General features: G+C 58.0%; 5 protein-coding genes across 5 annotated transcripts; all 5 read right to left on the reverse strand.

Moving 5' to 3' along the window:
- Window positions 1–5251: 5251 nt before the first annotated feature.
- Window positions 5252–5560, reverse strand: LOC147601876 (feather keratin 4-like). The gene has a single exon (XM_086741382.1). The coding sequence runs from the start codon at window positions 5558–5560 to the stop codon at window positions 5252–5254; it is 309 nt and encodes a 102-aa protein (XP_086597508.1).
- Window positions 5561–8760: 3200 nt separating this feature from the next.
- On the reverse strand, window positions 8761–9069 carry LOC147601877 (feather keratin 4-like). Its single transcript, XM_086742699.1, has one exon. It carries the CDS (start codon window positions 9067–9069, stop codon window positions 8761–8763), a length of 309 nt encoding a protein of 102 aa, XP_086598825.1.
- Window positions 9070–13935: 4866 nt separating this feature from the next.
- On the reverse strand, window positions 13936–14244 carry LOC147601878 (feather keratin 4-like). Its single transcript, XM_086742700.1, has one exon. It carries the CDS (start codon window positions 14242–14244, stop codon window positions 13936–13938), a length of 309 nt encoding a protein of 102 aa, XP_086598826.1.
- Window positions 14245–19133: 4889 nt separating this feature from the next.
- Window positions 19134–19442, reverse strand: LOC147601879 (feather keratin 4-like). Its single transcript, XM_086742701.1, has one exon. The coding sequence runs from the start codon at window positions 19440–19442 to the stop codon at window positions 19134–19136; it is 309 nt and encodes a 102-aa protein (XP_086598827.1).
- A 4858-nt stretch (window positions 19443–24300) lies between these two features.
- LOC147601880 (feather keratin 4-like) lies at window positions 24301–24609 on the reverse strand. Its single transcript, XM_086742702.1, has one exon. The coding sequence runs from the start codon at window positions 24607–24609 to the stop codon at window positions 24301–24303; it is 309 nt and encodes a 102-aa protein (XP_086598828.1).
- Window positions 24610–27346: the final 2737 nt, after the last annotated feature.

A 27346-nucleotide genomic window follows, 5' to 3' on the forward strand; every position in this document is an offset into this window, starting at 1 on the left:
AGAAAAAGCTTAATTACCGTTAATGCTCTTAAGCTGAGATTAAAAATGAGCAGGGCTTTGTGGTGGGTGGCTTCAAAGACAACCCCCTTCCAGCTGGCTTTTCCTTGGGGATTTCTGCGAGGCGATGGCACTGCTCTAAATGAAAATGTTGGAAAATAAAGATTAAGGGAGACGCAGCCAGGAATTCCCATTTTCCCCGCAAAAGCGCTACGGCCCCGATGTCAAGGAGAAGCAGGATACCGTGAGTTTCCACTCCTCCCCTCCTCTTTTCTCCTTGGTGAGACCTCCCGTTCCCGCTCGGGAGAAGAAGAACGCGCTGTTGTCCTTTGGGAAAGTGAGGAACAGCCGAATCCTCGGGGTCATTTTTCCCTCCTGCGCATCCAAAGATGTCGCCTTGTGCTCCCGTGCCCAGCCGCGTCCCGTAGGAGCGTCCCAGCATGTCCCCAGCCCTTCCAGGGCTTTCCCAGCTCCAAAATCCCGCTCCCCCGAGCGACTCCGACCTCGGTGCTATTCCCCCTGCGCCCCCCGGCCACGATGCCCGGGCTGATCTCGTACGCGGAGACAGAGATGAAGCACTGAAGCTCCGTCTCCATGCCGGCTAATCCGCCCTGCGAACAGCGTCGCCTCTTTCATCCTCAGCCAGACACCAAGGTTGGGCAAGGAGAAACCTCATGTTGATGTTTTCTGCATGTCCCACCCCACCTGCAGCAGCTGAAGGCAGAGGGACAAATCGCAACCACCCCACGTCCAGCGGCATCCACGCTTCCAGCTTGCCATGCGGTAAAAATTCTAGAATAGAAGGGTTTGGGTTGAAAGGAACTTTTAAAGATCAGCTGGTCCAACTCCCCTGCCCCAGGCAAGGACATCTTTCTCTAGATCAGCTTTCTCAAAGCCCCATCCCACCTGACCTTGAAGACTTCCACTGATGGGGCATCCATTAGCTGAGCTGTGGAAATGTTTTTGCCCAGGAAGATTTTCCAGGTGCCAGGAGGACAGGAGCCTCGGATAATCCCCGTTTTGGCCAAGGAACCGCTGGTACGTGGTGTAGCCAGAGCTGTGGCGGCGGCAGCTGAATAACCACGGTGCTGGATTTAAGTATGGAAATTTTGGAGCTAATTAATGAAGCAACGTTAGGGCATGAGGGAAGATCACAGGGGAGAGGTGTAAGCTTGCGGTGACTGCATGGGATGGAGCAGGACTCTCTTGTTAACAAAATATCACCCAGGCTTTTGATATTGCCTAGGAAGATCTTGCGAGTTGAGGATGACAGCCTGGAGGAGACCCATTGGCTCAACTGGGCAGGTCCCCGGCGTGACACGAACCGGAGGACAGCCCGGGACCTTGCGGTAGGCAGGATAAAGCTTGGGTGGCTTGGTCAGATCCCGTCGCCGTCAGAGAACCGCTGCTTCATCTGTTGTTTCCATAACGAAGCTTCCTTGTAGGTGACCTCTGAGCACCTTGAACTGCTCCAGTTTCGGCTCCAGCCCCACTCCCTGCTCTGCCTTCCTCACTCCTCCTGGGAAAGTGGGGCAGATGGGTACGAGCTGCTCGGACAGAGTCCGTCCCAGCGTGGAAGCCAGCTCGTGATGATGCCGCGTGGCTGCAGCCAAGCTCCAGGAACCCAGGTGAGACGCACCAGCTGTAAGCGTGCCTCTCCCACTTGGATTTCAGTTTTGTACCTCTTTTTTTTTTTATGTTTTTAGGTAGACAGCACACCAGCAGTGTCACGTCTTGCAGCGCAGCCTGTGCCTCCCTCCACGCGTGATTTCTGCCGGACGAAGCGCATTTTGTCCCAAGGAGCTCCCACCAGTTTCCGTAGGGGTTGGAGCGACAGGACAAGGGGGGATGGTTTTAAACTAAAAGGGGGTGGATTCAGACTGGATCTAAGGAAGAAATTTTTGACGCTGAGGGTGCTGGGACACTCTCCCAGGTTGCCCAGAGAGGTGGTGGATGCCCCATCCCTGGAAACATTCCAGGCCAGGTTGGCCGGGGCTGTGGGCAACCTGATGTGGTTGGAGATGTCCCTGCTCCTGGCAGGGGGGTTGGGCTGGATGGCCTATGAAGGTCCCTTCCAACCCAAACCATTCTGTGATCATATGAAATATGAACCAGGAGCAGTTCGAATGGAAAATTTCTGACTTGGGGTGGGACAGGAACAAACTGGACCCCTTGCAGACTCTTGGTTTGTGGATCAGGAGGAGCTGCTGCGCAATAATGTCCTTGCCGTCATCTCTTTGCAGTTGGCCCTGCTGAGTCCAGTCCTCTTGGAAGGAGAGAGACAAGGGAAAAGACCATGCATGGGTGCTGCTCTGAGACCGGGGTGCTGGCTGGGTGGCTGAGAGTCCCGTTGAGAGCCAGATACTGGGAGAGGTGCCACCCATTTCACCTGCATCTCAGGAGGTTGCCCTCCAGCACGTCCCTCCTGCTGCGTGCCTGCCTTGGGGTCTTCTAAGGAGGTACAGAGAGCTGGGCTGGGGGCAGCCAAAGGGACCTGGCTTCCCCAAGGTGAAAGGGGGAGAGGCTTGTGCTGGTCCATCCATCCTCTGGGCAGAGGGCAACGTGGCTATGAGCCACCTCCCAGCGCTCCCTTGAACCCATCCGAGCTGACTGTGCCCGAAATGAGCGGCTCTGGAGCAAGTTTGGGCTGAGACGTGCTCTGAAGCACGAGGCAGACATCCCTCTGGGCTTGGCTGCTCGGGCACATCGCGGAGCTGCGAGGAGGTGAGATCCTGCACCCATCTCGGTCCAAGGGTCGATGTCAAGCTGGCTGAAGACCAAGGTGAACAACAATAAAAGCAGGTGTTGCTTGAGTTTGTCTTCTATTGATTGGACATCAAGATGAGCTGACGTAAGCCCATCCAGGCCGATGAAGCAGGTCTGCAGGGGAGATGCTCTATTTACACTAAATCACGGGGGAAAAAAAAGGCCAAACAGATCCAAACCCACCCCCCTTCTCCTTGCTCAGCTCCAGGGCAGGTGATGTTTGGTTTGGATTTTAGGGAAGGGCTTTGTTCCTAGGCAAACCCTTTGAAACCAGGCCAACTCCAGCCGTGCGCAGACCTCTCCGACACGCTGGACTCCCGCTGCTCTGGAGACGTTCACTTAATTTGCTTTTGACAAATATTTCGGTGCCAACAGCCCTGGAGATGGTAAGCTCCTGTCTGAGTCCAAAGCTCACCTGTTCTGCAGGAGCCTTTTCACAGAGAGAGAAAAATAAAAGACAACAAAGGAGAAGAAAGAGTGAGCGGCTGGTGATGAGGAATTTTGAGGGGGACCAAAGGTCTTTGGTACTCAAAGATCTGGGTCTGAGCGCTCGATCTGGAAGACCTAGAGGTATGAGGGTGGCACAACAGAACATGCACACCCTTGCCGGCTCCTTGGCCGGGCAGCCCCGCAGGAGCCCCATCTCCACAGCAGAGCAGGGTCACAGGCTCGTTCCGTGGGCCATGATGGGAAGAAGCCACGAATGCTGATGCCGCTGGATGGTGTCACTGGCTGATGTCACTGTGAGGGCAGCGTCGATAATGTTTGAAGGTTCCTGGGGAGTGCGGAAGGTGTGTGAGGACTGGAGGAAAGCAGATGTCACTCCTGTCTTGAAGAAGGGCAGGAAGGAGGACGCAGGGAACTGCAGGCCAGTCAGCCTCCCCTGGATCGGTGGGAAGATGCTGGAGCAGCTAATCCTGGAAACCATTTCCAGGCACATGAAGGAGAAGAAAGCCACCAGGAGTAGTAAGCATGGGTTCACCAAGGGAACGTCATGCTTAACCAACCCGTTAACCTTCTGTGTTGACAAGAGCAGCTTGGTAGATGATGAGGGGAGAACAAGCTGCCTTGCCAGGCAGCAAAGCACCCCTGGGGCAAAAGAGGCCAAGAGTCTCCAGGGCGGCATTGGGAAGAGCGTTGACTGGAGGTCGGCAGAGGCGATCTGTCTGTCTCTCTTCAGCACGGGGGAGGAACCATGTGGAGTCCTGTGTCCAGCTGAGGGCTCCCGAGTGGTAGAAGGCCATGGAGTTAGTGGAGCAAGTTGAGTGCGTGGCCACCAACACGCTAAGGGGACTGGAGCACCATTCCTATGAGGAGAAGCTGGGAGGTGTTTCAGGAAGAGGCAAGGCAATGCAGGGGAGATGTCATCAATGTGTCCAAATCCTGGATGGGAGAGCATGGAGACAGGGGAGTCAGACTCTTCTCGTCGATTTCAGCAACCACTGCAAGGGGAGTGGAGAAAGCTCCAAAGACGTGTCGTGTGCTTGGAAGAGAAAGCAACCCCTTTTCAGCGTGAGGGTGGTCAAACAGTGGAAGCGGTTGTGCAGAGAGGTGTTGGTGTCTCCATCCTTGGTGATACTGCAAACCTGACATAGGACATGGTCGTGGACAGCCGGCTTGAGGTGACCCTGCGTGAGCAGGTTGGGTTGAACTGGATGCTCTGCAGAGGTTCCTTGTGCTCTCAGTGATTCTGTTGGCAGTGATTCTGCTGCTGTGATGGGCAGAGAGTCGTTCTGGGGAAGAGACCTTGTCAAGTGCATGCTGGCGTGGGTCACTTCCAGCAGAGATTTGGGTAGATGTGCACTAGCATGTCCAAGACTGCGTTTGGTTACATGAAGGGCTTGTGTCCCATTCTGGAAGCTGCCCTGTCCTGCTCTGCGTTGTTGTTGATGGGGACACACTTCCTAAGCGAAGGCTTGTAGCCCTTTCCCACCCACCCCGAGGGGCTGTTGAGCCCTGGCTTTGTGCTGGGTGAGACGGGAAGAGCCTTGGGAGAAGAAAGGAAGAGGAGGCGTCTCAGGCTGGGATGCAGGAGAACTTTATTGAGGGGAAAAAAAGAGTGAAAAGGCAGGAGCACCAAGTGGAAGGGAGCCAGTCTGAGGTGCCAGTCAGGCGACCATCAGTCGAGGTCCCTTGTGTGAGCAGGATGTTGCCAGAGCACCAGGATCTTCCTGCTCTGTGGTTGCAGTGTCACAGTGGAGGACCCTGGAGATCTTTGGCTTGTCAGCAGGTGGATGCAGCAGAGCATACCAGGAATACTAGAAGAGGCAATGCAAAAAATGAAGTGGAAGAAGAGGAGGAGATACACGGACCATGTTTCCAGGCAATGCAGGCTGGTCCCCATCCGTGCTTCCTTTGCTTTGTGGCGTGAGAGAAGGAGCCATGGATGGAGACCCGATGGGCCAGCAATGGCCTGGAGTTGCGTCTTCAATCCATGAGATGGCTTCCATGGTGTGGGTGGTTGGTGTCAGGGGTGGTGTCAGGGTCCTTAGCAGGGGTAGCAGGCTCTTGTGCCACGGAAGCAGCCCAGGCCTCCAAAGCCGTAGCCGTAGCCAGCGGCAGCGGAGGAGACGGGCACTCCCTGGTCGCTGAGGACGTTGCCCACGGCAGCCGATGCGGAGGATCCGACGGCGGTGTTCTGGGGGAAGGAGCTGAGGATGGGTCCTGGCAGGGTGACCAGCACGGCGGGAGGCTGGATGAGGACGCGGGAGTCCTGGCACTGCCTGACGCAGGGCTGGTTGCAGCTGTCGGCCAGCGGGGTGGGTGCGCAGGGGCGGCAGAGGTCGTAGCAGGCCATGTGTGTGGTGTGGAGGGGCCCTGGAAGAGAGGGTGTTGAGAAAGCGGAGGGGCGTGGGGGTGTTGGGGGCGGTGTTTGCGGAGGGCGAGGGAGTGGGGAGGCCTGGTGTGGGGCTGTGGGGAGCGTGGTGGTGGGGAGGGGTGAGGGCTGCTGGGGCTGGGGCAGAGCGTGCTGGCAGAGGTGGGGCAGGTGGGGCAGGAGAAGGAGGGGCAGGGGCTTGAGGCTCACCTTGTTGAGCGTGGAGGAGAAGGCGTCAGGGGAAGTGTGTGAGGGAGAGCGGCGCTGGGCCGGCTTTTATGCTGCTCCCCAGGTGCCCGAGGGCTCAGACACCTTTGCCGTGACAGCGTTTTGCAGCAAGCAGCTCTGGCACGGCACCGCCTCACCGGGAATGAGGTGGGGTGTGTTCTCCTGCCCACAACACTCCCTTTTCTGTGTCCTTCTCTTGAGGCCGTGTCCATCTGACCCCGGCGGCAGCTTTGAAGTGAGAGTAGGCATTTGGGAACAATTCCATGGGATGCGCGTGTCAGGGCCTTTGGCAGACACGACCAAAGCACAGGAGAGGTGAGGTGTCATCGTTCAGCTCATCCGGTGGCCCTTGAGTGGTTTGGTTTGTGGGTGCGGAAGGAAGGCACGCTGTGCGAGGAGGCCGTTCTGTGAGGTCAGGAGGGGACCCTGCTCCCCAGAGGCTGCTGTAGCCCCTCCCTAGAGCTCCCCTTAGCTGAGGCCGGCACATTTGCAGCGTGGGCGCTGGCGTGATGCATCCAAAAAAGAGCAACAAAGCTTCTGAAGGCTCTAGAGAACAAGACTTGTGAGGAGCGGTTGAGGAGCTGAGGGTGTTTAGGCTGGAGAAAAGGAGGCGGAGGAGACCACCTCTCTACAGTTACCTGAAGGGAGATTGGAACGACACGGGTGTCAGTGTGTTCTGCGTAATAACCAGTGATTATTGACAGGCTGGAGAGGTGGGGAGTATCTCATGAAGCTGGTCATGCCTGACCAATTTGTTGTCCTTCTCTAATGGGGTGACAGCATTGGTGGACAAGGGTCGAGCAATGGACATCATCTACCTGGACTTGTGCAGGGCATTTGACCCTGTCCCGTACGACATCCTTCTCTCTAAACTGGAGGAGACGTGGGTTTGATGGACGGAGCACTCAGTGGACAGAGAACTGGCTGGATGGCCGCACTCAGAGAGTGGTGAACGGCTCGATGTCCAAGTGGAGACCGGTGAAGAGTGGCGTTCCTCAGTGGTCTGTGTTGGACCCCTTTCTGTTCAACATCTTTGTTGGTGACATGGACAGTGGGATAGAGTGCACCCTCAGCAAGTTTGCTGACAACACCAAGCTGTGCGGTGCCAATGACACGCTGGAAGGGAGGGATGCCATCCAGAGGGACCTTGACAGGCTGGAGAGGTGGGCCCGTGCCAACCTCATGAAGTTCAACCAGGCCAAGTGCAAGGTCCTGCACGTGGGTCAGGGCAATCCCGAGCACAAATCCAGGCTGGGCAGGGAATGGATGGAGAGCAGCCCTGAGGAGAAGGACTTGGGAGTGCTGGTGGATAAGAAGGTCAACATGAGCCGGCAATGTGTGCTTGCAGCTCAGAAGGCCAACCACATCTTCGGCTGCATCAAGAGGAGCGTGGCCAGCAGGTTGAGGGAGGGGATTCTCCACCTCTACTCTGCTCTGGTGAGACCCCACCTGAAGTTCTGTGTACATTCGTGGAGTCCCCAACATCAGAAGGACATGGAGCAGTTGGAGAGGGTGCAGAGGAGGCCACGAAGTTGATGAGAGGGCTGGAGCACCTCTCCTGTGAGGCCAGGCTGAGAGGGTTGGCAAAGTTCTTCAGGCTGGAGAAGAAGAGGCTCCAGAAAGACCTTATAGCAATCTTCCAGTACCTAAAGGGGCCTACAGGAAAGAGAAGGAAAAACTCTTCAGTTTGACCTGTTGTGACAGGACAAGGGGTGATGATTTCAAAATAGAGGGAGGCAGATTTAGTTCAGATATGAAGAAAATTTTTTTTTGTGCCGATGGTGGTGGAATACTGTCCCAGGTTGCCCAGAGAAGTGGTGGATGCCCCATCCCTGGAAACATTCCAGGCCAGGTTGGCTGGGGCTCTGAGCAACCTGATGTGGTTGGAGATGTCCCTGCTCCTGGCAGGGGGATTTTACTAGGTGACCTTTAAAGGTCCCTTCTGACTCGAACTATTCTATAAGTCTATGATGATCAAGTTCTTCTAGGGAAGGTTTAGATTGGCTATTTCAGAAAAAAATTTGTTCACTTGATTCATTGTCAAGCATTGGAAGAGGGCCATCAGGGAAGCGTTTGGGTCACTGTCCAAGGACGTATTTAAGACACGTGCGGACGGGTCTCTTAGGGTGATGTTTATTGATAGACTTGTCCATTCTGGGTTTACGGTTGGAATCAAAGTTATGGATCTTTTGCAACCGAAATGATTCTGTGATTGTATATGGGGAGCCCTGCAAGGGCAGGGGAGATTCTGGGGAGCCCATGAGTGTGGTGAGAGTGCATATCCAAAACTCTGGGTAAATGAAGAGCTTGTGTCCCATTCTGGAAGCTGCCCTGTGCTGCTCTGCGTTGTTGTTGCTGGGGACACACTTCCTAAGCGAAGGCTTGTAGCCCTTTCCCACCCACCCCGAGGGGCTGTTGAGCCCTGGCTTTGTGCTGGGTGGGATGGGAAGAGCCTTGGGACAAGAAAGGAAGAGGAGGCGTCTCAGTCTGGGATGCAGGAGAACTTTATTGAGGGGGGAAAAAAGAGTGAAAAGGCAGGAGCACCAAGTGGAAGGGAGCCAGTCTGAGGTGCCAGTCAGGCGACCATCAGTCGAGGTCCCTTGTGTGAGCTGGATGTTGCCAGAGCACCAGGATCTTCCTGCTCTGTGGCTGCAGTGTCACAGTGGAGGACCCTGGAGATCTTTGGGTTGTGAGCAGGTGGATGCAGCTGAGAGTACTGGCAATTCTAGAAGAGGCAATGCAAAGAATAAAGTGGGAGAAGAGAAGGAGAGACATGGGCATGTTTCCAGGCAATGCAGGCTGGTCCCCATCCGTGCTTCCTTTGCTTTGTGGCGTGAGAGGAGGAGCCACGGATGGTGAGCCCATGGGCCAGCAACGGCCTGGAATTGCGTCTTCAATCCATGAGATGGCTTCCAGGGTGTGGGTGGTTGGTGTCAGGGGTGCTGTCAGGGCCCTTAGCAGGGGTAGCAGGCTCTTGTGCCGCGGAAGCAGCCCAGGCCTCCAAAGCCGTAGCCGTAGCCAGCGGCAGCAGAGGAGACGGGCACTCCCTGGTCGCTGAGGACGTTGCCCACGGCAGCCGATGCGGAGGATCCGACGGCGGTGTTCTGGGGGAAGGAGCTGAGGATGGGTCCTGGCAGGGTGACCAGCACGGCGGGAGGCTGGATGAGGACGCGGGAGTCCTGGCACTGCCTGACGCAGGGCTGGTTGCAGCTGTCGGCCAGCGGGGTGGGTGCGCAGGGGCGGCAGAGGTCGTAGCAGGCCATGTGTGTGGTGTGGAGGGGCCCTGGAAGAGAGGGTGTTGAGAAAGCGGAGGGGCGTGGGGGTGTTGGGGGCGGTGTTTGCGGAGGGTGAGGGAGTGGGGAGGCCTGGTGTGGGGCTGTGGGGAGCGTGGTGGTGGGGAGGGGTGAGGGCTGCTGGGGCTGGGGCAGAGCGTGCTGGCAGAGGCGGGGCAGGTGGGGCAGGAGAAGGAGGGGCAGGGGCTTGAGGCTCACCTTGTTGAGCGTGGAGGAGAAGGCGTCAGGAGAAGTGTGTGAGGGAGAGAGGCGCTGGGCCGGCTTTTATGCTGCTCCCCAGGTGCCCGAGGGCTCAGACACCTTTGCCATGACAGCGTTTTGCAGCAAGCAGCTCTGGCACGGCACCGCCTCACAGGGAACGAGGTGGGGTGTGTTCTCCTGCCCACAACACTCCCTTCTCTGTGTCCTTCTCTTGAGGCCGTGTCCATCCGACCCTGGCGGCAGCTTTGAAGTGAGAGTAGGCATTTGGGAACAATTGCATGGGATGCGCGTGTCAGGGCCTTTGGCAGACACGACCAAAGCACAGGAGAGGTGAGGTGTCACCACTCAGCTCATCCGGTGGCCCTTGTGTGGTGTGGTTTGTGGGTGCGTTGTGAAGAGGAGGCCCCATTTCCTCGCAGCCCTGGAATGCTGTCTGGGCTTTTTAGGTGTGCTGGGCTCAATGGAGTGCCCTGCCAACACATTCACGTCCTCCCCGCGTTGTCTCCAGCTTGCTAAGCCTGTCTTAGGCCTGGCCTTTCCTGTTGGGCGTGATGGGTGCCATGGTGCCCCTTTGTACCTGTAAGGTTTCAGCTGTGAGTACTGGGTTTGTGTGGCAAGGTTTTGGAGTGGGGGTCTGCAGGGGTGACTTCTGTGAGAAGGTGCCAGAAGCTTCCCCCATCTCTGATGGAGCCATTTCCAGCTGAGTCGGAGATGGACCCGCCGCTTGCCAATGCTGAGCCAATCAGCGATGGTGGTAGGGCCACTGTCCTAATTTATTAAAGAAGGGAAAAACGTGCCGTCAAAGGGCAGATGGAAGAGACAACAGAGAATGTGTGGGAGAAAAAATTCTGCAAGCTCCATGGTCAGTAATGGAGGAGGACGAGGTGCTCCAGACGCCAGAGCAGGGATTCCCCTGCAGCCCCTGGTGAAGACCATGGTGAAGCAGGTTGCCTCCCTGAGTCCGTGGAGGTCCATGGAGTAGCAGATATCCACCTGGTGCCCTTCGAGGACGTGATGCTGGAGCAGATGGTTGTGCCCAAAGGAGGCTGTGGCTCCGTGGAGACCCGGCATTGAAGCAGACTCCTGGCAGGAGCTGTGATCCCGTGGGGCCCACGCTGGAGCAGTCCTTGTCTGAAGAGTGCACCCCGTGGAAAGGAGCCATGCTGGAGTGTGTTGAGGAGAACTTCAGCCTGTGGGAAAGAGCCACAGCGGAGAAATTTGTGACGGACTGTCTCCCGTGGGTGGGACCCCAGGCTGGAGCAAGGGAAGACTGTGAGCAGGAAGCAGCAGCAAATGCAGCGCGTGATGAACTGACTGCCGCCTCCGTTCCTGCTTCCCTGGGACGCTCGGGGGTAGAACGTGGAGAACCTGGGAGTGAAGTTGAGCCTGGAAGAAGGGAGGGGTCAGGAAAACATAGTTCTTTTTTTTCTGATTTCTTATTATCACATTCTGCCTTTTGATTGGCGGTTAATTAGGTTCATTTCCCCCATTCAGGTCCATTCTGCCCGTGACATTAATTGGTGAGTGCCTTCCCTGTCCTTATCTCGACTCAGGAGCCTTTTGTCACATTTTTCTCCCCGCTGTCCATTGGAGGAGGGAAGTGACAGAGCGGCTTGGTGGGCACGTGCCATCCATCCAAGGTCACCCCAGCACAGAGCCCCATCTCCCCAGCAGAGCAGGGTCACAGGCTGGTTCCTGCCCCTGGCCCTCAGTGCCCCGTGCTGTGCCTCAGGGACCCCAGAGCGAGGAGGATGGTGACCTCACAGAGGGGCTTATGTGTGACGTCACAGCAGAGGGGTGGGGACCACAGCAAGGGGGGGCCGTGACAGGGGACCTCGTATGGGTGTCCCCGGCCCCCTGCAGCAGGGCCAAGGAGCGCAGGGTCTGTTGCCGTGGTTGTTGACGGCAGCTGGTTCGGGGCAGAGCTGTTTAACCCGGGCATTTCCCTCCCTCCGACCCCTCCGAGTCCCCCGACCGCTTGTGTGCCCGGCGTTTGGTTTGGTTCTCGGCAGCTTTTCTCCTCATCCGTTCCCCCGTTCACCCCCCACCCCTCCCAGCAGTGGTTCTGGGGCTGTTTGGTGACAATTATCTCTTCAGTGTAGGGGAGGTGTTGATTTTGGGTCCAGCCTGCTGCCTTCTGGGAGCTTCTGGAAGCTTCTGCAGCAGCTGAGACCTGTCAGCTGCCCCCTGATTGGCCGGTTGGTTGGTGCCCCCAGACTGGCAGTTAGTTATGTGCCCCCTGATTGGCTGGTTGCTGTGGGTGTGGAGGCAGTGCCTGGCTGTGGGGCGGGAGCTGTGGGAGGGCTGGTGGGGCCGGTGAGAGCCCCAGGGGGAGTGGGACCAGGCGACGGGGGAGGCTGGGGAGTTATGGCCTTTGGGGGCTTAATTTGGGGTGAGGCCATTTCTCTGGGCAGAGTTCGTGGGGCCGGAGGGGGATTGGACGTAGCGGAGGGGAAATGGGAGACGTGGATGCTGGGCTGTGCGCCTGAGAACCTCGAGGTGATGTTTGCGCGCCATAGGGTGATGAAGCAGAATAGACCCGAGCAGAGCAGTGAGGTTGGAAGGGTCCAGCTGCCTGAGCACTTCAGGGCTGACCACACGTTACAGCGCGTCAGTAGGGGAATTGTCCAGCTGCCTCTGAAGCACCGAAATGGGGGGCATCAGCCACCTCTCTAGGCAGCCTGTTGCAGTGTGTTCATTCCAGCATTCCAGCCCTTCCGTGAGCTGCTTTGGCCTCCTCTGGATGCTTTCAGGTATCTTAACATCCAGCTCATTGATCAAAATCTGGAACAGAACTGGCCCTAGAATGGAGCCCCGAGGAACACCACTGGTGAGCGGTGGCAAGCCAGATGTAGCCCCATTCACTACAACCCTTGGAGCCCTGCCCTTCAGCCAGTTCCTCACCCAGCGCATCGTGTACCCGCTCATCTCACAGCTGGACAACTTGAGCAGAAGGCTGCTCTGAGGGACAGGATGAAAAGCCTTGCTGAACTCCAGAAGAACTACATCCATCCCGTCCCTTCATCCAGGAGATGGGTGACCTTACTGTAGAAGGACATCAAATTATTTAGACAGCACTTTCCCTTTGTGAGCCGGTGTCGACTGTGCCTGATGATTGCCTTGTCCTTTAAAGGGAAAGATGGTGTGAACCTACGAGTGCTGAGGGATGTACCTGATTTCCTTGCCCTGCACAGAGAGGAATCTCATGGAGCTGAGCAAGGGGAGAAGCCAAGTCCTGTTTCTGGGCAGGAGTCACTCCAGGTAGCAGGAATGGAGGGGGACCAACTGGCTAGAAAGCAGCTTAGCAGAGAAGGACCTCGTGGTCCTGGTGGAGAAGAAATGGACCATGAGGGAGCAGGGAACCCTTGTGACAAAAGGGGCCAGCAGTCTCCAGGGCAGCGTTAGGAAAAGAGTTGCCAGCCGGTCGTTGGAGGTGACCCTTGCTGTCTCCTCAGCACTGGTGAGGAGCACTGTGGGGTTCTGTGTGCAGGTCTGTGCTCCTCAGTGGAAGAAGGACATGGAGTCAGTGGAGCAAGACCAGAGCAGGGCCTCCAAGACGCTGAAGGTCCTTGAGCGTCTTTTCTCTGAGGAGAGGGTGAGAGAGCTGGGATTGTTTAGCCAGGAGAGAAGAACGCAGAGGGACGGTGTCATCACTGTTCCTAAATCCCGTATGGGAGGGAATGAAGTCAGGGGAGCCTGGCTCTTCTCCGCAGTGCGCACTGCCAGGACCAGAAGTCATGGGCAGAAGTGAAAACAGATGGAAATCCATGGGCCAAGAGGGCAAGGCTTTTCCAAGGTGAGAAGAGTGGAAGAGGTGGTGGAGTCTCTGTCCTGGGAGATCAGAAACGGTCCATGGTTCCGGACAACCTGCTGTGGGGGCCGTGGTTGATCAGGGGAGTTTGAAGCACACGCTCTGCAGAGTTCCTGCGGAACTGGATAACGGTGTGGTGGTGTGTGCTGGGAGTGCTGGAGAGTCCTGCTGGGGAAGAGTCAAGTGTGTGCTGGCATGGGGAGAGTTCATCAGAGGCGTGCGCAGGGGAGCGTTGTCCTGTTACGGCTTTGTCTGAGCCAGCGATGGGCTTATGTCACGTTCTGGAAGCCCCTCAGCTGCTGACAGACATTGTAGGAGAGGTTCTTGTGACCCTTAGTCACCCACCACAATGGCCTCCTGAGCCCTGGCTTTGTGCCGGTTGGAAGAGCCTTGAAAGGCAGAGAAAGAAGAAAGGCAGAGGAGGCATCTGACGGTGGAATGCAGGAGAACTTTATTAAGGGAAAATATTGAAGAAGCCGGAGAATCAAGTGGAAGGGAGAGGGTCTAAGGTGCAAGTAGGGTGACCATCAGCCGAGGTCCTTTGCTTGCAGAGATGTTGCCACAGCACTGGGAACCAATGTTTGCAGCGCAGTGTACTGGCCATGGCAGAAGGGGCGATGCAAAGAAGCAAGTAGAAGAGCAGGCGGCACGTGGGCCACGTTTCCGGGCAGCTTGGGGTGTCCCCTTCTCTGCTTCCTTGCTCGATGGCTTCAGAGGAGGAGCTGTGAAGGGTGAGTCCATGTGCCAAGAAGGGCCCGTAGATGCGTCCACAATCCATGCTGTGGCTTGTAAGGTGTAGGTGGTTGCTGTACTGGCGAGGGCCCTTAGCAGGGGTAGCAGGCTCCTGTGCCGCGGAAGCAGCCCAGGCCTCCAAAGCCGTAGCCGTAGCCAGCGGCAGCGGAGGAGACGGGCACTCCCTGGTCGCTGAGGAGGTTGCCCACGGCAGCCGATGCGGAGGATCCGACGGCGGTGTTCTGGGGGAAGGAGCTGAGGATGGGTCCTGGCAGGGTGACCAGCACGGCGGGAGGCTGGATGAGGACGCGGGAGTCCTGGCACTGCCTGACGCAGGGCTGGTTGCAGCTGTCGGCCAGCGGGGTGGGTGCGCAGGGGCGGCAGAGGTCGTAGCAGGCCATGTGTGTGGTGTGGAGGGGCCCTGGAAGAGAGGGTGTTGAGAAAGCGGAGGGGCGTGGGGGTGTTGGGGGCGGTGTTTGCGGAGGGCGAGGGAGTGGGGAGGCCTGGTGTGGGGCTGTGGGGAGCGTGGTGGTGGGGAGGGGTGAGGGCTGCTGGGGCTGGGGCAGAGCGTGCTGGCAGAGGCGGGGCAGGTGGGGCAGGAGAAGGAGGGGCAGGGGCTTGAGGCTCACCTTGTTGAGCGTGGAGGAGAAGGCGTCAGGAGAAGTGTGTGAGGGAGAGAGGCGCTGGGCCGGCTTTTATGCTGCTCCCCAGGTGCCCGAGGGCTCAGACACCTTTGCCGTGACAGCGTTTTGCAGCAAGCAGCTCTGGCACGGCACCGCCTCACCGGGAATGAGGTGGGGTGTGTTCTCCTGCCCACAACACTCCCTTTTCTGTGTCCTTCTCTTGAGGCCATGTCCATCCGACCCTGGCGGCAGCTTTGAAGTGAGAGTAGGCATTTGGGAACAATTCCATGGGATGCGCGTGTCAGGGCCTTTGGCAGACACGACCAAAGCAGAGGAGAGGTGAGGTGTCATCGTTCAGCTCATCCGGTGGCCCTTGTGTGGTGTGGTTTGTGGGTGCGTTGTGAAGAGGGGACCCCATTTCCTCCCAGCCCTGGACTGCTGTCTCAACTTTTAGGTGTGCTGGGCTCAATGGAGTGCCCTTCCACCACATTCACGTCCTCCCCGCGTTGTCTCCAGCTTGCTAAGCCTGTCTTAGGCCTGGCCTTTCCTGTTGGGCATGATGGGTGTCTTGGTGCCCCTTCGTACCTGTAAGGTTTCAGCTGTGAGTACTGGGTTTGCGTGGCAAGGTTTTGGAGTGGGGGTCTGCAGGGGTGACTTCTGTGAGAAGGTGCCAGAAGCTTCCCCCATCTCTGATGGAGCCATTTCCAGCTGAGTCGGAGATGGACCCGCCGCTTGCCAATGCTGAGCCAATCAGCGATGGTGGTAGGACCACTGTCCGAATTTATTAAAGAAGGGAAAAACGTGCCGTCAAAGGGCAGATGGAAGAGACAACAGAGAATGTGTGGGAGAAAAAATTCTGCAAGCTCCGTGGTCAGTAATGGAGGAGGACGAGGTGCTCCAGACGCCAGAGCAGGGATTCCCCTGCAGCCCCTGGTGAAGACCATGGTGAAGCTGGTTGCCTCCCTGAGTCCATGGAGGTCCATGGAGTCGCAGATATCCACCTGCTGCCCTTCGAGGACGTGATGCTGGAGCAGATGGTTGTGCCCAAAGGAGGCTGTGACTCCGTGGAGACGCGGCATTGAAGCAGACTCCTGGCAGGAGCTGTGATCCCGTGGGGCCCACGCTGGAGCAGTCCTTGTCTGAAGAGTGCACCCCGTGGAAAGGAGCCATGCTGGAGTGTGTTGAGGAGAACTTCAGCCTGTGGGAAAGAGCCACAGCGGAGAAGTTTGTGACGGACTGTGTCCCGTGGGTGGGACCCCAGGCTGGAGCAAGGGAAGACTGTGAGCAGGAAGCAGCAGCAAATGCAGCGCGTGATGAACTGACTGCCGCCTCCGTTCCTGCTTCCCTGGGACGCTCCGGGGTAGAACGTGGAGAACCTGGGAGTGAAGTTGAGCCTAGAAGAAGGGAGGGGTCAGGAAAAGGGGTTTTTTTTTAAGATTTATTTCCCATGATCCTACTCTGCCTCTTGATTGGCGGTTAATTAGGTTCATTTCCCCCATTCAGGTCCATTTTGCCCGTGACAGTAATTGGTGAGTGCCTTCCCTGTCCTTATCTCGACTGAGGAGCCTTTTGTCACATTTTTCTCCCCGCTGTCCATTGGAGGAGGGAAGTGACAGAGCGGCTTGGTGGGCACGTGCCATCCATCCAAGGTCAACCCAGCACAGAGCCCCATCTCCCCAGCAGAGCAGGGTCACAGGCTGGTTCCTGCCCCTGGCCCTCAGTGCCCCGTGCTGTGACTCAGGGACCCCAGAGCGAGGAGGATGGTGACGTCACAGAGGGGGTTCTGTGTGACCTCACAGCAGAGGGGTGGGCACCACAGCAAGGGGGGGCCGTGACAGGGGACCTCGTATGGCTGTCCCCGGCCCCCTGCAGCAGGGCCAAGGAGCGCAGGGTCTGTTGCCGTGGTTGTTGACGGCAGCTGGTTCGGGGCAGAGCTGTTTAACCCGGGCATTTCCCTCCCTCCGACCCCTCCGAGTCCCCCGGCCGCTTGTGTGCCAGGCGTTTGGTTTGGTTCTCGGCAGCTTTTCTCCTCATCCGTTCCCCCGTTCACCCCCCACCCCTCCCAGCAGTGGTTTTGGGGCTGTTTGGTGACAATTATCTCTTCAGTGTAGGGGAGGTGTTGATTTTGGGTCCAGCCTGCTGCCTTCTGGGAGCTTCTGGAAGCTTCTGCAGCAGCTGAGACCTGTCAGCTGCCCCCTGATTGGCCGGCTGGTTGGTGCCCCCAGACTGGCAGTTAGTTATGTGCCCCCTGATTGGCTGGTTGCTGTGGGTGTGGAGGCAGTGCCTGGCTGTGGGGCGGGAGGGCTGCGGCCGTGGGGCCGGGAGCTGTGGGAGGGCTGGTGGGGCCGGTGAGAGCCCCGGGGGGAGTGGGACCAGGTGGCGGGGGAGGCTGGGGAGTTATGGCCTTTGGGGGCTTAATTTGGGGTGAGGCCATTTCTCTGTGCAGAGTTTGTGGGGCCGGAGGGGGATTGGACGTAGCGGAGGGGAAATGGGAGACGTGGATGCTGGGCTGTGCGCCTGAGAACCTCGAGGTGATGTTTGCGCGCCGTAGGGTGATGAAGCAGAATAGACCCGAGCAGAGCAGTGAGGTTGCAAGGGTCCAGCTGCCTGAGCACTTCAGGGCTGACCACACGTTACAGCGCGTCAGTAGGGGAATTGTCCAGCTGCCTCTGAAGCACCGAAATGGGGGGCATCAGCCACCTCTCTAGGCAGCCTGTTGCAGTGTGTTCATTCCAGCATTCCAGCCCTTCCGTGAGCTGCTTTGGCCTCCTCTGGATGCTTTCAGGTATCTTAACATCCAGCTCATTGATCAAAATCTGGAACAGAACTGGCCCTAGAATGGAGCCCTGAGGAGCACCACTGGTGAGCGGTGGCCAGCCAGATGTAGCCCCATTCACTACAACCCTTGGAGCCCTGCCCTTCAGCCAGTTCCTCACCCAGCGCATCGTGTACCTGCTCATCTCACAGCTGGACAACTTGAGCAGAAGGCTGCTCTGAGGGACAGGATGAAAAGCCTTGCTGAACTCCAGAAGAACTACATCCATCCCGTCCCTTCATCCAGGAGATGGGTGACCTTACTGTAGAAGGACATCAAATTATTTAGACAGCACTTTCCCTTTGTGAGCCGGTGTCGACTGTGCCTGATGATTGCCTTGTCCTTTAAAGGGAAAGATGGTGTGAACCTACGAGTGCTGAGGGATGTACCTGATTTCCTTGCCCTGGACAGAGAGGAATCTCATGGAGCTGAGCAAGGGGAGAAGCCAAGTCCTGTTTCTGGGGAGGAGTCACTCCAGGTAGCAGGAATGGAGGGGAACCAACTGGCTAGAAAGCAACATAGCAGAGAAGGACCTCGTGGTCCTGGTGGAGAAGAAATGGACCGTGAGGGAGCAGGGAACCCTTGTGACAACAAGGGCCACCAGTCTCCAGGGCAGCATTAGGAAAAGAGTTGCCAGCCGGTCGTTGGAGGTGACCCTTGCTGTCTCCTCAGCACTGGTGAGGAGCACTGTGGGGTTCTGTGTGCAGGTCTGTGCTTCTCAGTGGAAGAAGGACATGGAGTCAGTGGAGCAAGACCAGAGCAGGGCCTCCAAGACGCTGAAGGTCCTTGAGCGTCTTTCCTCTGAGGAGAGGGTGAGAGAGCTGGGATTGTTTAGCCAGGAGAGAGGAACGCAGAGGGACGGTGTCATCACTGTTCCTAAATCCCGTATGGGAGGGAATGAAGTCAGGGGAGCCTGGCTCTTCTCCGCAGTGCGCACTGCCAGGACCAGAAGTCATGGGCAGAAGTGAAACCAGATGGAAATCCGTGGGCCAAGAGGGCAAGGCTTTTCCAAGGTGAGAAGAGTGGAAGAGGTGGTGGAGTCTCTGTCCTGGGAGATCAGAAACGGTCCATGGTTCCGGACAACCTGCTGTGGGGGCCGTGGTTGATCAGGGGAGTTTTAAGCACACGCTCTGCAGAGTTCCTGCGGAACTGGATAACTGTGTGGTTGTGTGTGCTGGGAGTGCTGGAGAGTCCTGCTGGGGAAGAGTCAAGTGTGTGCTGGCACGGGGAGAGTTCATCAGAGGCGTGCGCAGGGGAGCGTTGTCCTGTTACGGCTTTGTCTGAGCCAGCGATGGGCTTATGTCACGTTCTGGAAGCCCCTCAGTTGCTGACAGACATTGTAGGAGAGGTTCTTGTGACCCTTAGTCACCCACCATGATGGCCTCCTGAGCCCTGGCTTTGTGCCGGTTGGAAGAGCCTTGAAAGGCAGAGAAAGAAGAAAGGCAGAGGAGGCATCTGACGGTGGAATGCAGGAGAACTTTATTAAGGGAAAATATTGAAGAAGCCGGAGCAGCAAGTGGAAGGGAGAGGGTCTAAGGTGCAAGTAGGGTGACCATCAGCTGAGGTCCTTTCCTTGCAGAGATGTTGCCACAGCACTGGGAACCAATGTTTGCAGTGCAGTGTACTGGCCATGGCAGAAGGGGCGATGCAAAGAAGCAAGTAGAAGAGCAGGCGGCACGTGGGCCACGTTTCCAGGCAGCTTGGGCTGTCCCCTTCTCTGCTTCCTTGCTGGATGGCTTCAGAGGAGGAGCTGTGAAGGGTGAGTCCATGTGCCAAGAAGGGCCCGTAGGTGCGTCCTCAATCCATGCTGTGGCTTGTAAGGTGTAGGTGGTTGCTGTGCTGGTGAGGGCCCTTAGCAGGGGTAGCAGGCTCTTGTGCCGCGGAAGCAGCCCAGGCCTCCAAAGCCGTAGCCGTAGCCAGCGGCAGCGGAGGAGACGGGCACTCCCTGGTCGCTGAGGACGTTGCCCACGGCAGCCGATGCGGAGGATCCGACGGCGGTGTTCTGGGGGAAGGAGCTGAGGATGGGTCCTGGCAGGGTGACCAGCACGGCGGGAGGCTGGATGAGGACGCGGGAGTCCTGGCACTGCCTGACGCAGGGCTGGTTGCAGCTGTCGGCCAGCGGGGTGGGTGCGCAGGGGCGGCAGAGGTCGTAGCAGGCCATGTGTGTGGTGTGGAGGGGCCCTGGAAGAGAGGGTGTTGAGAAAGCGGAGGGCGTGGGGGTGTTGGGGGCGGTGTTTGCGGAGGGCGAGGGAGTGGGGAGGCCTGGTGTGGGGCTGTGGGGAGCGTGGTGGTGGGGAGGGGTGAGGGCTGCTGGGGCTGGGGCAGAGCGTGCTGGCAGAGGCGGGGCAGGTGGGGCAGGAGAAGGAGGGGCAGGGGCTTGAGGCTCACCTTGTTGAGCGTGGAGGAGAAGGCGTCAGGAGAAGTGTGTGAGGGAGAGAGGCGCTGGGCCGGCTTTTATGCTGCTCCCCAGGTGCCCGAGGGCTCAGACACCTTTGCCGTGACAGCGTTTTGCAGCAAGCAGCTCTGGCACGGCACCGCCTCACAGGGAATGAGGTGGGGTGTGTTCTCCTGCCCACAACACTCCCTTTTCTGTGTCCTTCTCTTGAGGCCGTGTCCATCCGACCCCGGCGGCAGCTTTGAAGTGAGAGTAGGCATTTGGGAACAATTCCATGGGATGCGCGTGTCAGGGCCTTTGGCAGACACGACCAAAGCACAGGAGAGGTGAGGTGTCACCATTCAGCTCATCCGGTGGCCCTTGTGTGGTGTGGTTTGTGGGTGCCTTGTCAAGAGGGGACTCGATTTCCTCGCAGCCCTGGAATGCTGTCTGGGCTTTTATAGGTGTGCTGGGCTCAATGGAGTGCCCTGCCAACACATTCACGTCCTCCCCGCGTTGTCTCCAGCTTGCTAAGCCTGTCTTAGGCCTGGCCTGTCCTGTTGGGCGTGATGGGTGTCTTGGTGCCCCTTCGTACCTGTAAGGTTTCAGCTGTGAGTACTGGGTTTGTGTGGCAAGGTTTTGGAGTGGGGGGTCTGCAGGGGTGACTTCTGTGAGAAGGTGCCAGAAGCTTCCCCCATCTCTGATGGAGCCATTTCCAGCTGAGTCGGAGATGGACCCGCCGCTTGCCAATGCTGAGCCAATCAGCGATGGTGGTAGGGCCACTGTCCTAATTTATTAAAGAAGGGAAAAACGTGCCGTCAAAGGGCAGATGGAAGAGACAACAGAGAATGTGTGGGAGAAAAAATTCTGCAAGCTCCGTGGTCAGTAATGGAGGAGGACGAGGTGCTCCAGACGCCAGAGCAGGGATTCCCCTGCAGCCCCTGGTGAAGACCGTGGTGAAGCAGGTTGCCTCCCTGAGTCCATGGAGGTCCATGGAGCAGCAGATATCCACCTGGTGCCCTTCGAGGACCTGATGCTGGAGCAGATGGTTGTGCCCAAAGGAGGCTGTGACTCCGTGAAGACCCGGCATTGAAGCAGACTCCTGGCAGGAGCTGTGATCCCGTGGGGAGCACGCTGGAGCAGTCCTTGTCTGAAGAGTGCACCCCGTGGAAAGGAGCCATGCTGGAGTGTGTTGAGGAGAACTTCAGCCTGTGGGAAAGAGCTACATGGAGAAGTTTGTGACGGACTGTCTCCCGTGGGTGGGACCCCAGGCTGGAGCAAGGGAAGACTGTGAGCAGGAAGCAGCAGCAAATGCAGCGCGTGATGAACTGACTGCCGCCTCTGTTCCTGCTTCCCCTGGGACGCTTGGGGGTAGAACGTGGAGAACCTGGGAGTGAAGTTGAGCCTGGAAGAAGGGAGGGCTCAGGAAAACATAGTTCTTTTTTTTCTGATTTCTTATTATCACATTCTGCCTCTTGATTGGCGGTTAATTAGGTTCATTTCCCCCATTCAGGTCCATTTTGCCCGTGACAGTAATTGGTGAGTGCCTTCCCTGTCCTTATCTTGACTCAGGAGCCTTTTGTCACATTTTTCTCCCCGCTGTCCATTGGAGGAGGGAAGTGACAGAGCGGCTTGGTGGGCACGTGCCATCCATCCAAGGTCACCCCAGCACAGAGCCCCATCTCCCCAGCAGAGCAGGGTCACAGGCTGGTTCCTGCCCCTGGCCCTCAGTGCCCCGTGCTGTGCCTCAGGGACCCCAGAGCGAGGAGGATGGTGACGTCACAGAGGGGGTTCTGTGTGACCTCACAGCAGAGGGGTGGGCACCACAGCAAGGGGGGGCCGTGACAGGGGACCTCGTATGGGTGTCCCCGGCCCCCTGCAGCAGGGCCAAGGAGCGCAGGGTCTGTTGCCGTGGTTGTTGACGGCAGCTGGTTCGGGGCAGAGCTGTTTAACCCGGGCATTTCCCTCCCTCCGACCCCTCCGAGTCCCCCGGCCGCTTGTGTGCCCGGCGTTTGGTTTGGTTCTCGGCAGCTTTTCTCCTCATCCGTTCCCCCGTTCACCCCCCACCCCTCCCGGCAGTGGTTTTGGGGCTGTTTGGTGACAATTCTCTCTTCAGAGTAGGGGAGGTGTTGATTTTGGGTCCAGCCTGCTGCCTTCTGCGAGCTTCTGGAAGCTTCTGCAGCAGCTGAGACCTGTCAGCTGCCCCCTGATTGGCCGGTTGGTTGGTGCCCCCAGACTGGCAGTTAGTTATGTGCCCCCTGATTGGCTGGTTGCTGTGGGTGTGGAGGCAGTGCCTGGCTGTGGGGCGGGAGGGCTGTGGCCGTGGGGCCGGGAGCTGTGGGAGGGCTGGTGGGGCCGGTGAGAGCCCCGGGGGGAGTGGGACCAGGCGGCGGGGGAGGCTGGGGAGTTATGGCCTTTGGGGGCTTAATTTGGGGTGAGGCCATTTCTCTGGGCAGAGTTTGTGGGGCCGGAGGGGGATTGGACGTAGCGGAGGGGAAATGGGAGACGTGGATGCTGGGCTGTGCGCCTGAGAACCTCGAGGTGATGTTTGCGCGCCATAGGGTGATGAAGCAGAATAGACCCGAGCAGAGCAGTGAGGTTGGAAGGGTCCAGCTGCCTGAGCACTTCAGGGCTGACCACACGTTACAGCGCGTCAGTAGGGGAATTGTCCAGCTGCCTCTGAAACACCGAAATCCTGGGGCATCAGCCACCTCTCTAGGAAGCCTGTTGCAGTGTGTTCATTCCAGCATTCCAGCCCTTCCGTGAGCTGCTTTGGCCTCCTCTGGATGCTTTCAGGTATCTTAACATCCAGCTCATTGATCAAAATCTGGAACAGAACTGGCCCTAGAATGGAGCCCCGAGGAACACCACTGGTGAGCGGTGGCCAGCCAGATGTAGCCCCATTCACTACAACCCTTGGAGCCCTGCCCTTCAGCCAGTTCCTCACCCAGCGCATCGTGTACCTGCTCATCTCACAGCTGGACAACTTGAGCAGAAGGCTGCTCTGAGGGACTAAATTGAAGTCCTTTCCTTCATCCAGGAGATGGTGACCTTACCATAGAAGGACATCAAATTAATTAGACAGCACTTTCCCTTTGTGAGCCGGTGTCGACTGTGCCTGATGATTGCCTTGTCCTTTAAAGGGAAAGATGGTGTGAACCTACGAGTGCTGAGGGATGTACCTGATTTCCTTGCCCTGCACAGAGAGGAATCTCATGGAGCTGAGCAAGGGGAGAAGTCAAGTCCCGTTTCTGGGCAGGAGTCACTCCAGGTAGCAGGAATGGAGGGGAACCAACTGGCTAGAAAGCAGCTTAGCAGAGAAGGACCTCGTGGTCCTGGTGGAGAAGAAATGGACCATGAGGGAGCAGGGAACCCTTGTGACAACAAGGGCCACCAGTCTCCAGGGCAGCATTAGGAAAAGAGTTGCCAGCCGGTCGTTGGAGGTGACCCTTGCTGTCTCCTCAGCACTGGTGAGGAGCACTGTGGGGTTCTGTGTGCAGGTCTGTGCTCCTCAGTGGAAGAAGGACATGGAGTCAGTGGAGCAAGACCAGAGCAGGGCCTCCAAGATGCTGAAGGTCCTTGAGCGTCTTTCCTCTGAGGAGAGGGTGAGAGAGCTGGGATTGTTTAGCCAGGAGAGAAGAACGCAGAGGGACGGTGTCATCACTGTTCCTAAATCCCGTATGGGAGGGAATGAAGTCAGGGGAGCCTGGCTCTTCTCCGCAGTGCGCACTGCCAGGACCAGAAGTCATGGGCAGAAGTGAAAACAGCTGGAAATCCGTGGGCCAAGAGGGCAAGGCTTTTCCAAGGTGAGAAGAGTGGAAGAGGTGGTAGAGTCTCTGTCCTGGGAGATGAGAAACGGTCCATGGTTCCGGACAACCTGCTGTGGGGGCCGTGGCTGATCAGGGGAGTTTGAAGCACACGCTCTGCAGAGTTCCTGCGGAACTGGATAACTGTGTGGTGGTGTGTGCTGGGAGTGCTGGAGAGTCCTGCTGGGGAAGAGTCAAGTGTGTGCTGGCACGGGGAGAGTTCATCAGAGGCGTGCGCAGGGGAGCGTTGTCCTGTTACGGCTTTGTCTGAGCCAGCGATGGGCTTATGTCACGTTCTGGAAGCCCCTCAGCTGCTGACAGACATTGTAGGAGAGGTTCTTGTGACCCTTAGTCACCCACCATGATGGCCTCCTGAGCCCTGGCTTTGTGCCGGTTGGAAGAGCCTTGAAAGGCAGAGAAAGAAGAAAGGCAGAGGAGGCATCTGACGCTGGAATGCAGGAGAACTTTATTAAGGGAAAATATTGAAGAAGCCGGAGCAGCAAGTGGAAGGGAGAGGGTCTAAGGTGCAAGTAAGGTGACCATCAGCTGAGGTCCTTTCCTTGCAGAGATGTTGCCACAGCACTGGGAACCAATGTTTGCAGCGCAGCGTACTGGCCATGGCAGAAGGGGCGATGCAAAGAAGCAAGTAGAAGAGCAGGCGGCACGTGGGCCACGTTTCCGGGCAGCTTGGGGTGTCCCCTTCTCTGCTTCCTTGCTGGATGGCTTCAGAGGAGGAGCTGTGAAGGGTGAGTCCATGTGCCAAGAAGGGCCCGTAGGTGCGTTCTCAATGCATGCTGTGGCTTGTAAGGTGTAGGTGGTTGCTGTACTGGCGAGGGCCCTTAGCAGGGGTAGCAGGCTCTTGTGCCGCGGAAGCAGCCCAGGCCTCCAAAGCCGTAGCCGTAGCCAGCGGCAGCGGAGGAGACGGGCACTCCCTGGTCGCTGAGGAGGTTGCCCACGGCAGCCGATGCGGAGGATCCGACGGCGGTGTTCTGGGGGAAGGAGCTGAGGATGGGTCCTGGCAGGGTGACCAGCACGGCGGGAGGCTGGATGAGGACGCGGGAGTCCTGGCACTGCCTGACGCAGGGCTGGTTGCAGCTGTCGGCCAGCGGGGTGGGTGCGCAGGGGCGGCAGAGGTCGTAGCAGGCCATGTGTGTGGTGTGGAGGGGCCCTGGAAGAGAGGGTGTTGAGAAAGCGGAGGGGCGTGGGGGTGTTGGGGGCGGTGTTTGCGGAGGGCGAGGGAGTGGGGAGGCCTGGTGTGGGGCTGTGGGGAGCGTGGTGGTGGGGAGGGGTGAGGGCTGCTGGGGCTGGGGCAGAGCGTGCTGGCAGAGCCGGGGCAGGTGGGGCAGGAGAAGGAGGGGCAGGGGCTTGAGGCTCACCTTGTTGAGCGTGGAGGAGAAGGCGTCAGGAGAAGTGTGTGAGGGAGAGAGGCGCTGGGCCGGCTTTTATGCTGCTCCCCAGGTGCCCGAGGGCTCAGACACCTTTGCCGCGACAGCGTTTTGCAGCAAGCAGCTCTGGCACGGCACCGCCTCACAGGGAATGAGGTGGGGTGTGTTCTCCTGCCCACAACACTCCCTTTTCTGTGTCCTTCTCTTGAGGCCGTGTCCATCCGACCCCGGCGGCAGCTTTGAAGTGAGAGTAGGCATTTGGGAACAATTGCATGGGATGCGCGTGTCAGGGCCTTTGGCAGACACGACCAAAGCACAGCAGAGGTGAGGTGTCATCGTTCAGCTCATCCAGTGGCCCGTGTGTGGTGTGGTTTGTGGGTGCCTTGTGAAGAGGGGACCCCGTTTCCTCCCAGCCCTGGAATGCTGTCTCAGCTTTTTAGGTGTGCTGGGCTCAATGGAGTGCCCTTCCACCACATTCACTTCCTCCCCACTTTGTCTCCAGCTTGCTAAGCCTGTCTTAGGCCTGGCCTTTCCTGTTGGGCATGATGGGTGTCTTGGTGCCCCTTCGTACCTGTAAGGTTTCAGCTGTGAGTACTGGGTTTGCGTGGCAAGGTTTTGGAGTGGGGGTCTGCAGGGGTGACTTCTGTGAGAAGGTGCCAGAAGCTTCCCCCATCTCTGATGGAGCCATTTCCAGCTGAGTCGGAGATGGACCTGCCGCTTGCCAATGCTGAGCCAATCAGCGATGGTGGTAGGGCCACTGTCCTAATTTATTAAAGAAGGGAAAAACGTGCCGTCAAAGGGCAGATGGAAGAGACAACAGAGAATGTGTGGGATAAAAAATTCTGCAAGCTCCGTGGTCAGTAATGGAGGAGGATGAGGTGCTCCAGACGCCAGAGCAGAGATTCCCCTGCAGCCCCTGGTGAAGACCATGGTGAAGCAGGTTGCCTCCCTGAGTCCATGGAGGTCCATGGAGCAGCAGATATCCACCTGCTGCCCTTCGAGGACCTGATGCTGGAGCAGATGGTTGTGCCCAAAGGAGGCTGTGACTCCGTGGAGACCCGGCATTGAAGCAGACTCCTGGCAGGAGCTGTGATCCAGTGGGGACCACGCTGGAGCAGTCCTTGTCTGAAGAGTGCACCCCGTGGAAAGGAGCCATGCTGGAGTGTGTTGAGGAGAACTTCAGCCTGTGGGAAAGAGCCACAGCGGAGAAGTTTGTGACGGACTGTCTCCCGTGGGTGGGACCCCAGGCTGGAGCAAGGGAAGACTGTGAGCAGGAAGCAGCAGCAAATGCAGCGCGTGGTGAACTGACTGCCGCCTCCGTTCCTGCTTCCCCTGGGACGCTCGGGGGTAGAACGTGGAGAACCTGGGAGTGAAGTTGAGCCTGGAAGAAGGGAGGGCTCAGGAAAAGGGTTTTTTTTTTTTTTAAGATTTATTTCCCATGATCCTACTCTGCCTCTTGATTGGCGGTTAATTAGGTTCATTTCCCCTATTCAGGTCCATTTTGCCCGTGACAGTAATTGGTGAGTGCCTTCCCTGTCCTTATCTCGACTCAGGAGCCTTTGTCACATTTTTCTCCCCGCTGTCCATTGGAGGAGGGAAGTGACAGAGCGGCTTGGTGGGCACGTGCCATCCATCCAAGGTCACCCCAGCACAGAGCCCCATCTCCCCAGCAGAGCAGGGTCACAGGCTGGTTCCTGCCCCTGGCCCTCAGTGCCCCGTGCTGTGCCTCAGGGACCCCAGAGCGAGGAGGATGGTGACGTCACAGAGGGGGTTCTGTGTGACGTCACAGCACAGGGGTGGGGACCACAGCACGGGGGGGCCGTGACAGGGGACCTCGTATGGCTGTCCCCGGCCCCCTGCAGCAGGGCCAAGGAGCGCAGGGTCTGTTGCCGTGGTTGTTGACGGCAGCTGGTTCGGGGCAGAGCTGTTTAACCCGGGCATTTCCCTCCCTCCGACCCCTCCGAGTCCCCCGGCCGCTTGTGTGCCCGGCGTTTGGTTTGGTTCTCGGCAGCTTTTCTCCTCATCCGTTCCCCCGTTCACCCCCCACCCCTCCCAGCAGTGGTTTTGGGGCTGTTTGGTGACAATTATCTCTTCAGAGTAGGGGAGGTGTTGATTTTCGGTCCAGCCTGCTGCCTTCTGGGAGCTTCTGGAAGCTTCTGCAGCAGCTGAGACCTGTCAGCTGCCCCCTGATTGGCCGGCTGGTTGGTGCCCCCAGACTGGCAGTTAGTTATGTGCCCCCTGATTGGCTGGTTGCTGTGGGTGTGGAGGCAGTGCCTGGCTGTGGGGCGGGAGGGCTGCGGCCGTGGGGCCGGGAGCTGTGGGAGGGCTGGTGGGGCCGGTGAGAGCCCCGGGGGGAGTGGGACCAGGCGGCGGGGGAGGCTGGGGAGTTATGGCCTTTGGGGGCTTAATTTGGGGTGAGGCCATTTCTCTGTGCAGAGTTTGTGGGGCCGGAGGGGGATTGGACGTAGCGGAGGGGAAATGGGAGACGTGGATGCTGGGC

This window comes from Chlamydotis macqueenii, chromosome 2 (assembly GCF_036417535.1).
Source record: "Chlamydotis macqueenii isolate bChlMac1 chromosome 2, bChlMac1.mat, whole genome shotgun sequence".
NCBI lineage: Eukaryota > Metazoa > Chordata > Aves > Otidiformes > Otididae > Chlamydotis > Chlamydotis macqueenii.

Excerpts from the sequence above, each read along its gene's own strand:
- LOC147601876 (XM_086741382.1), bottom strand. The coding sequence starts at position 5,560 with ATGGCCTGCTACGACCTCTGCCGCCCCTGCGCACCCACCCCGCTGGCC.
- LOC147601877 (XM_086742699.1), bottom strand. The coding sequence starts at position 9,069 with ATGGCCTGCTACGACCTCTGCCGCCCCTGCGCACCCACCCCGCTGGCC.
- LOC147601878 (XM_086742700.1), bottom strand. The coding sequence starts at position 14,244 with ATGGCCTGCTACGACCTCTGCCGCCCCTGCGCACCCACCCCGCTGGCC.
- LOC147601879 (XM_086742701.1), bottom strand. The coding sequence starts at position 19,442 with ATGGCCTGCTACGACCTCTGCCGCCCCTGCGCACCCACCCCGCTGGCC.
- LOC147601880 (XM_086742702.1), bottom strand. The coding sequence starts at position 24,609 with ATGGCCTGCTACGACCTCTGCCGCCCCTGCGCACCCACCCCGCTGGCC.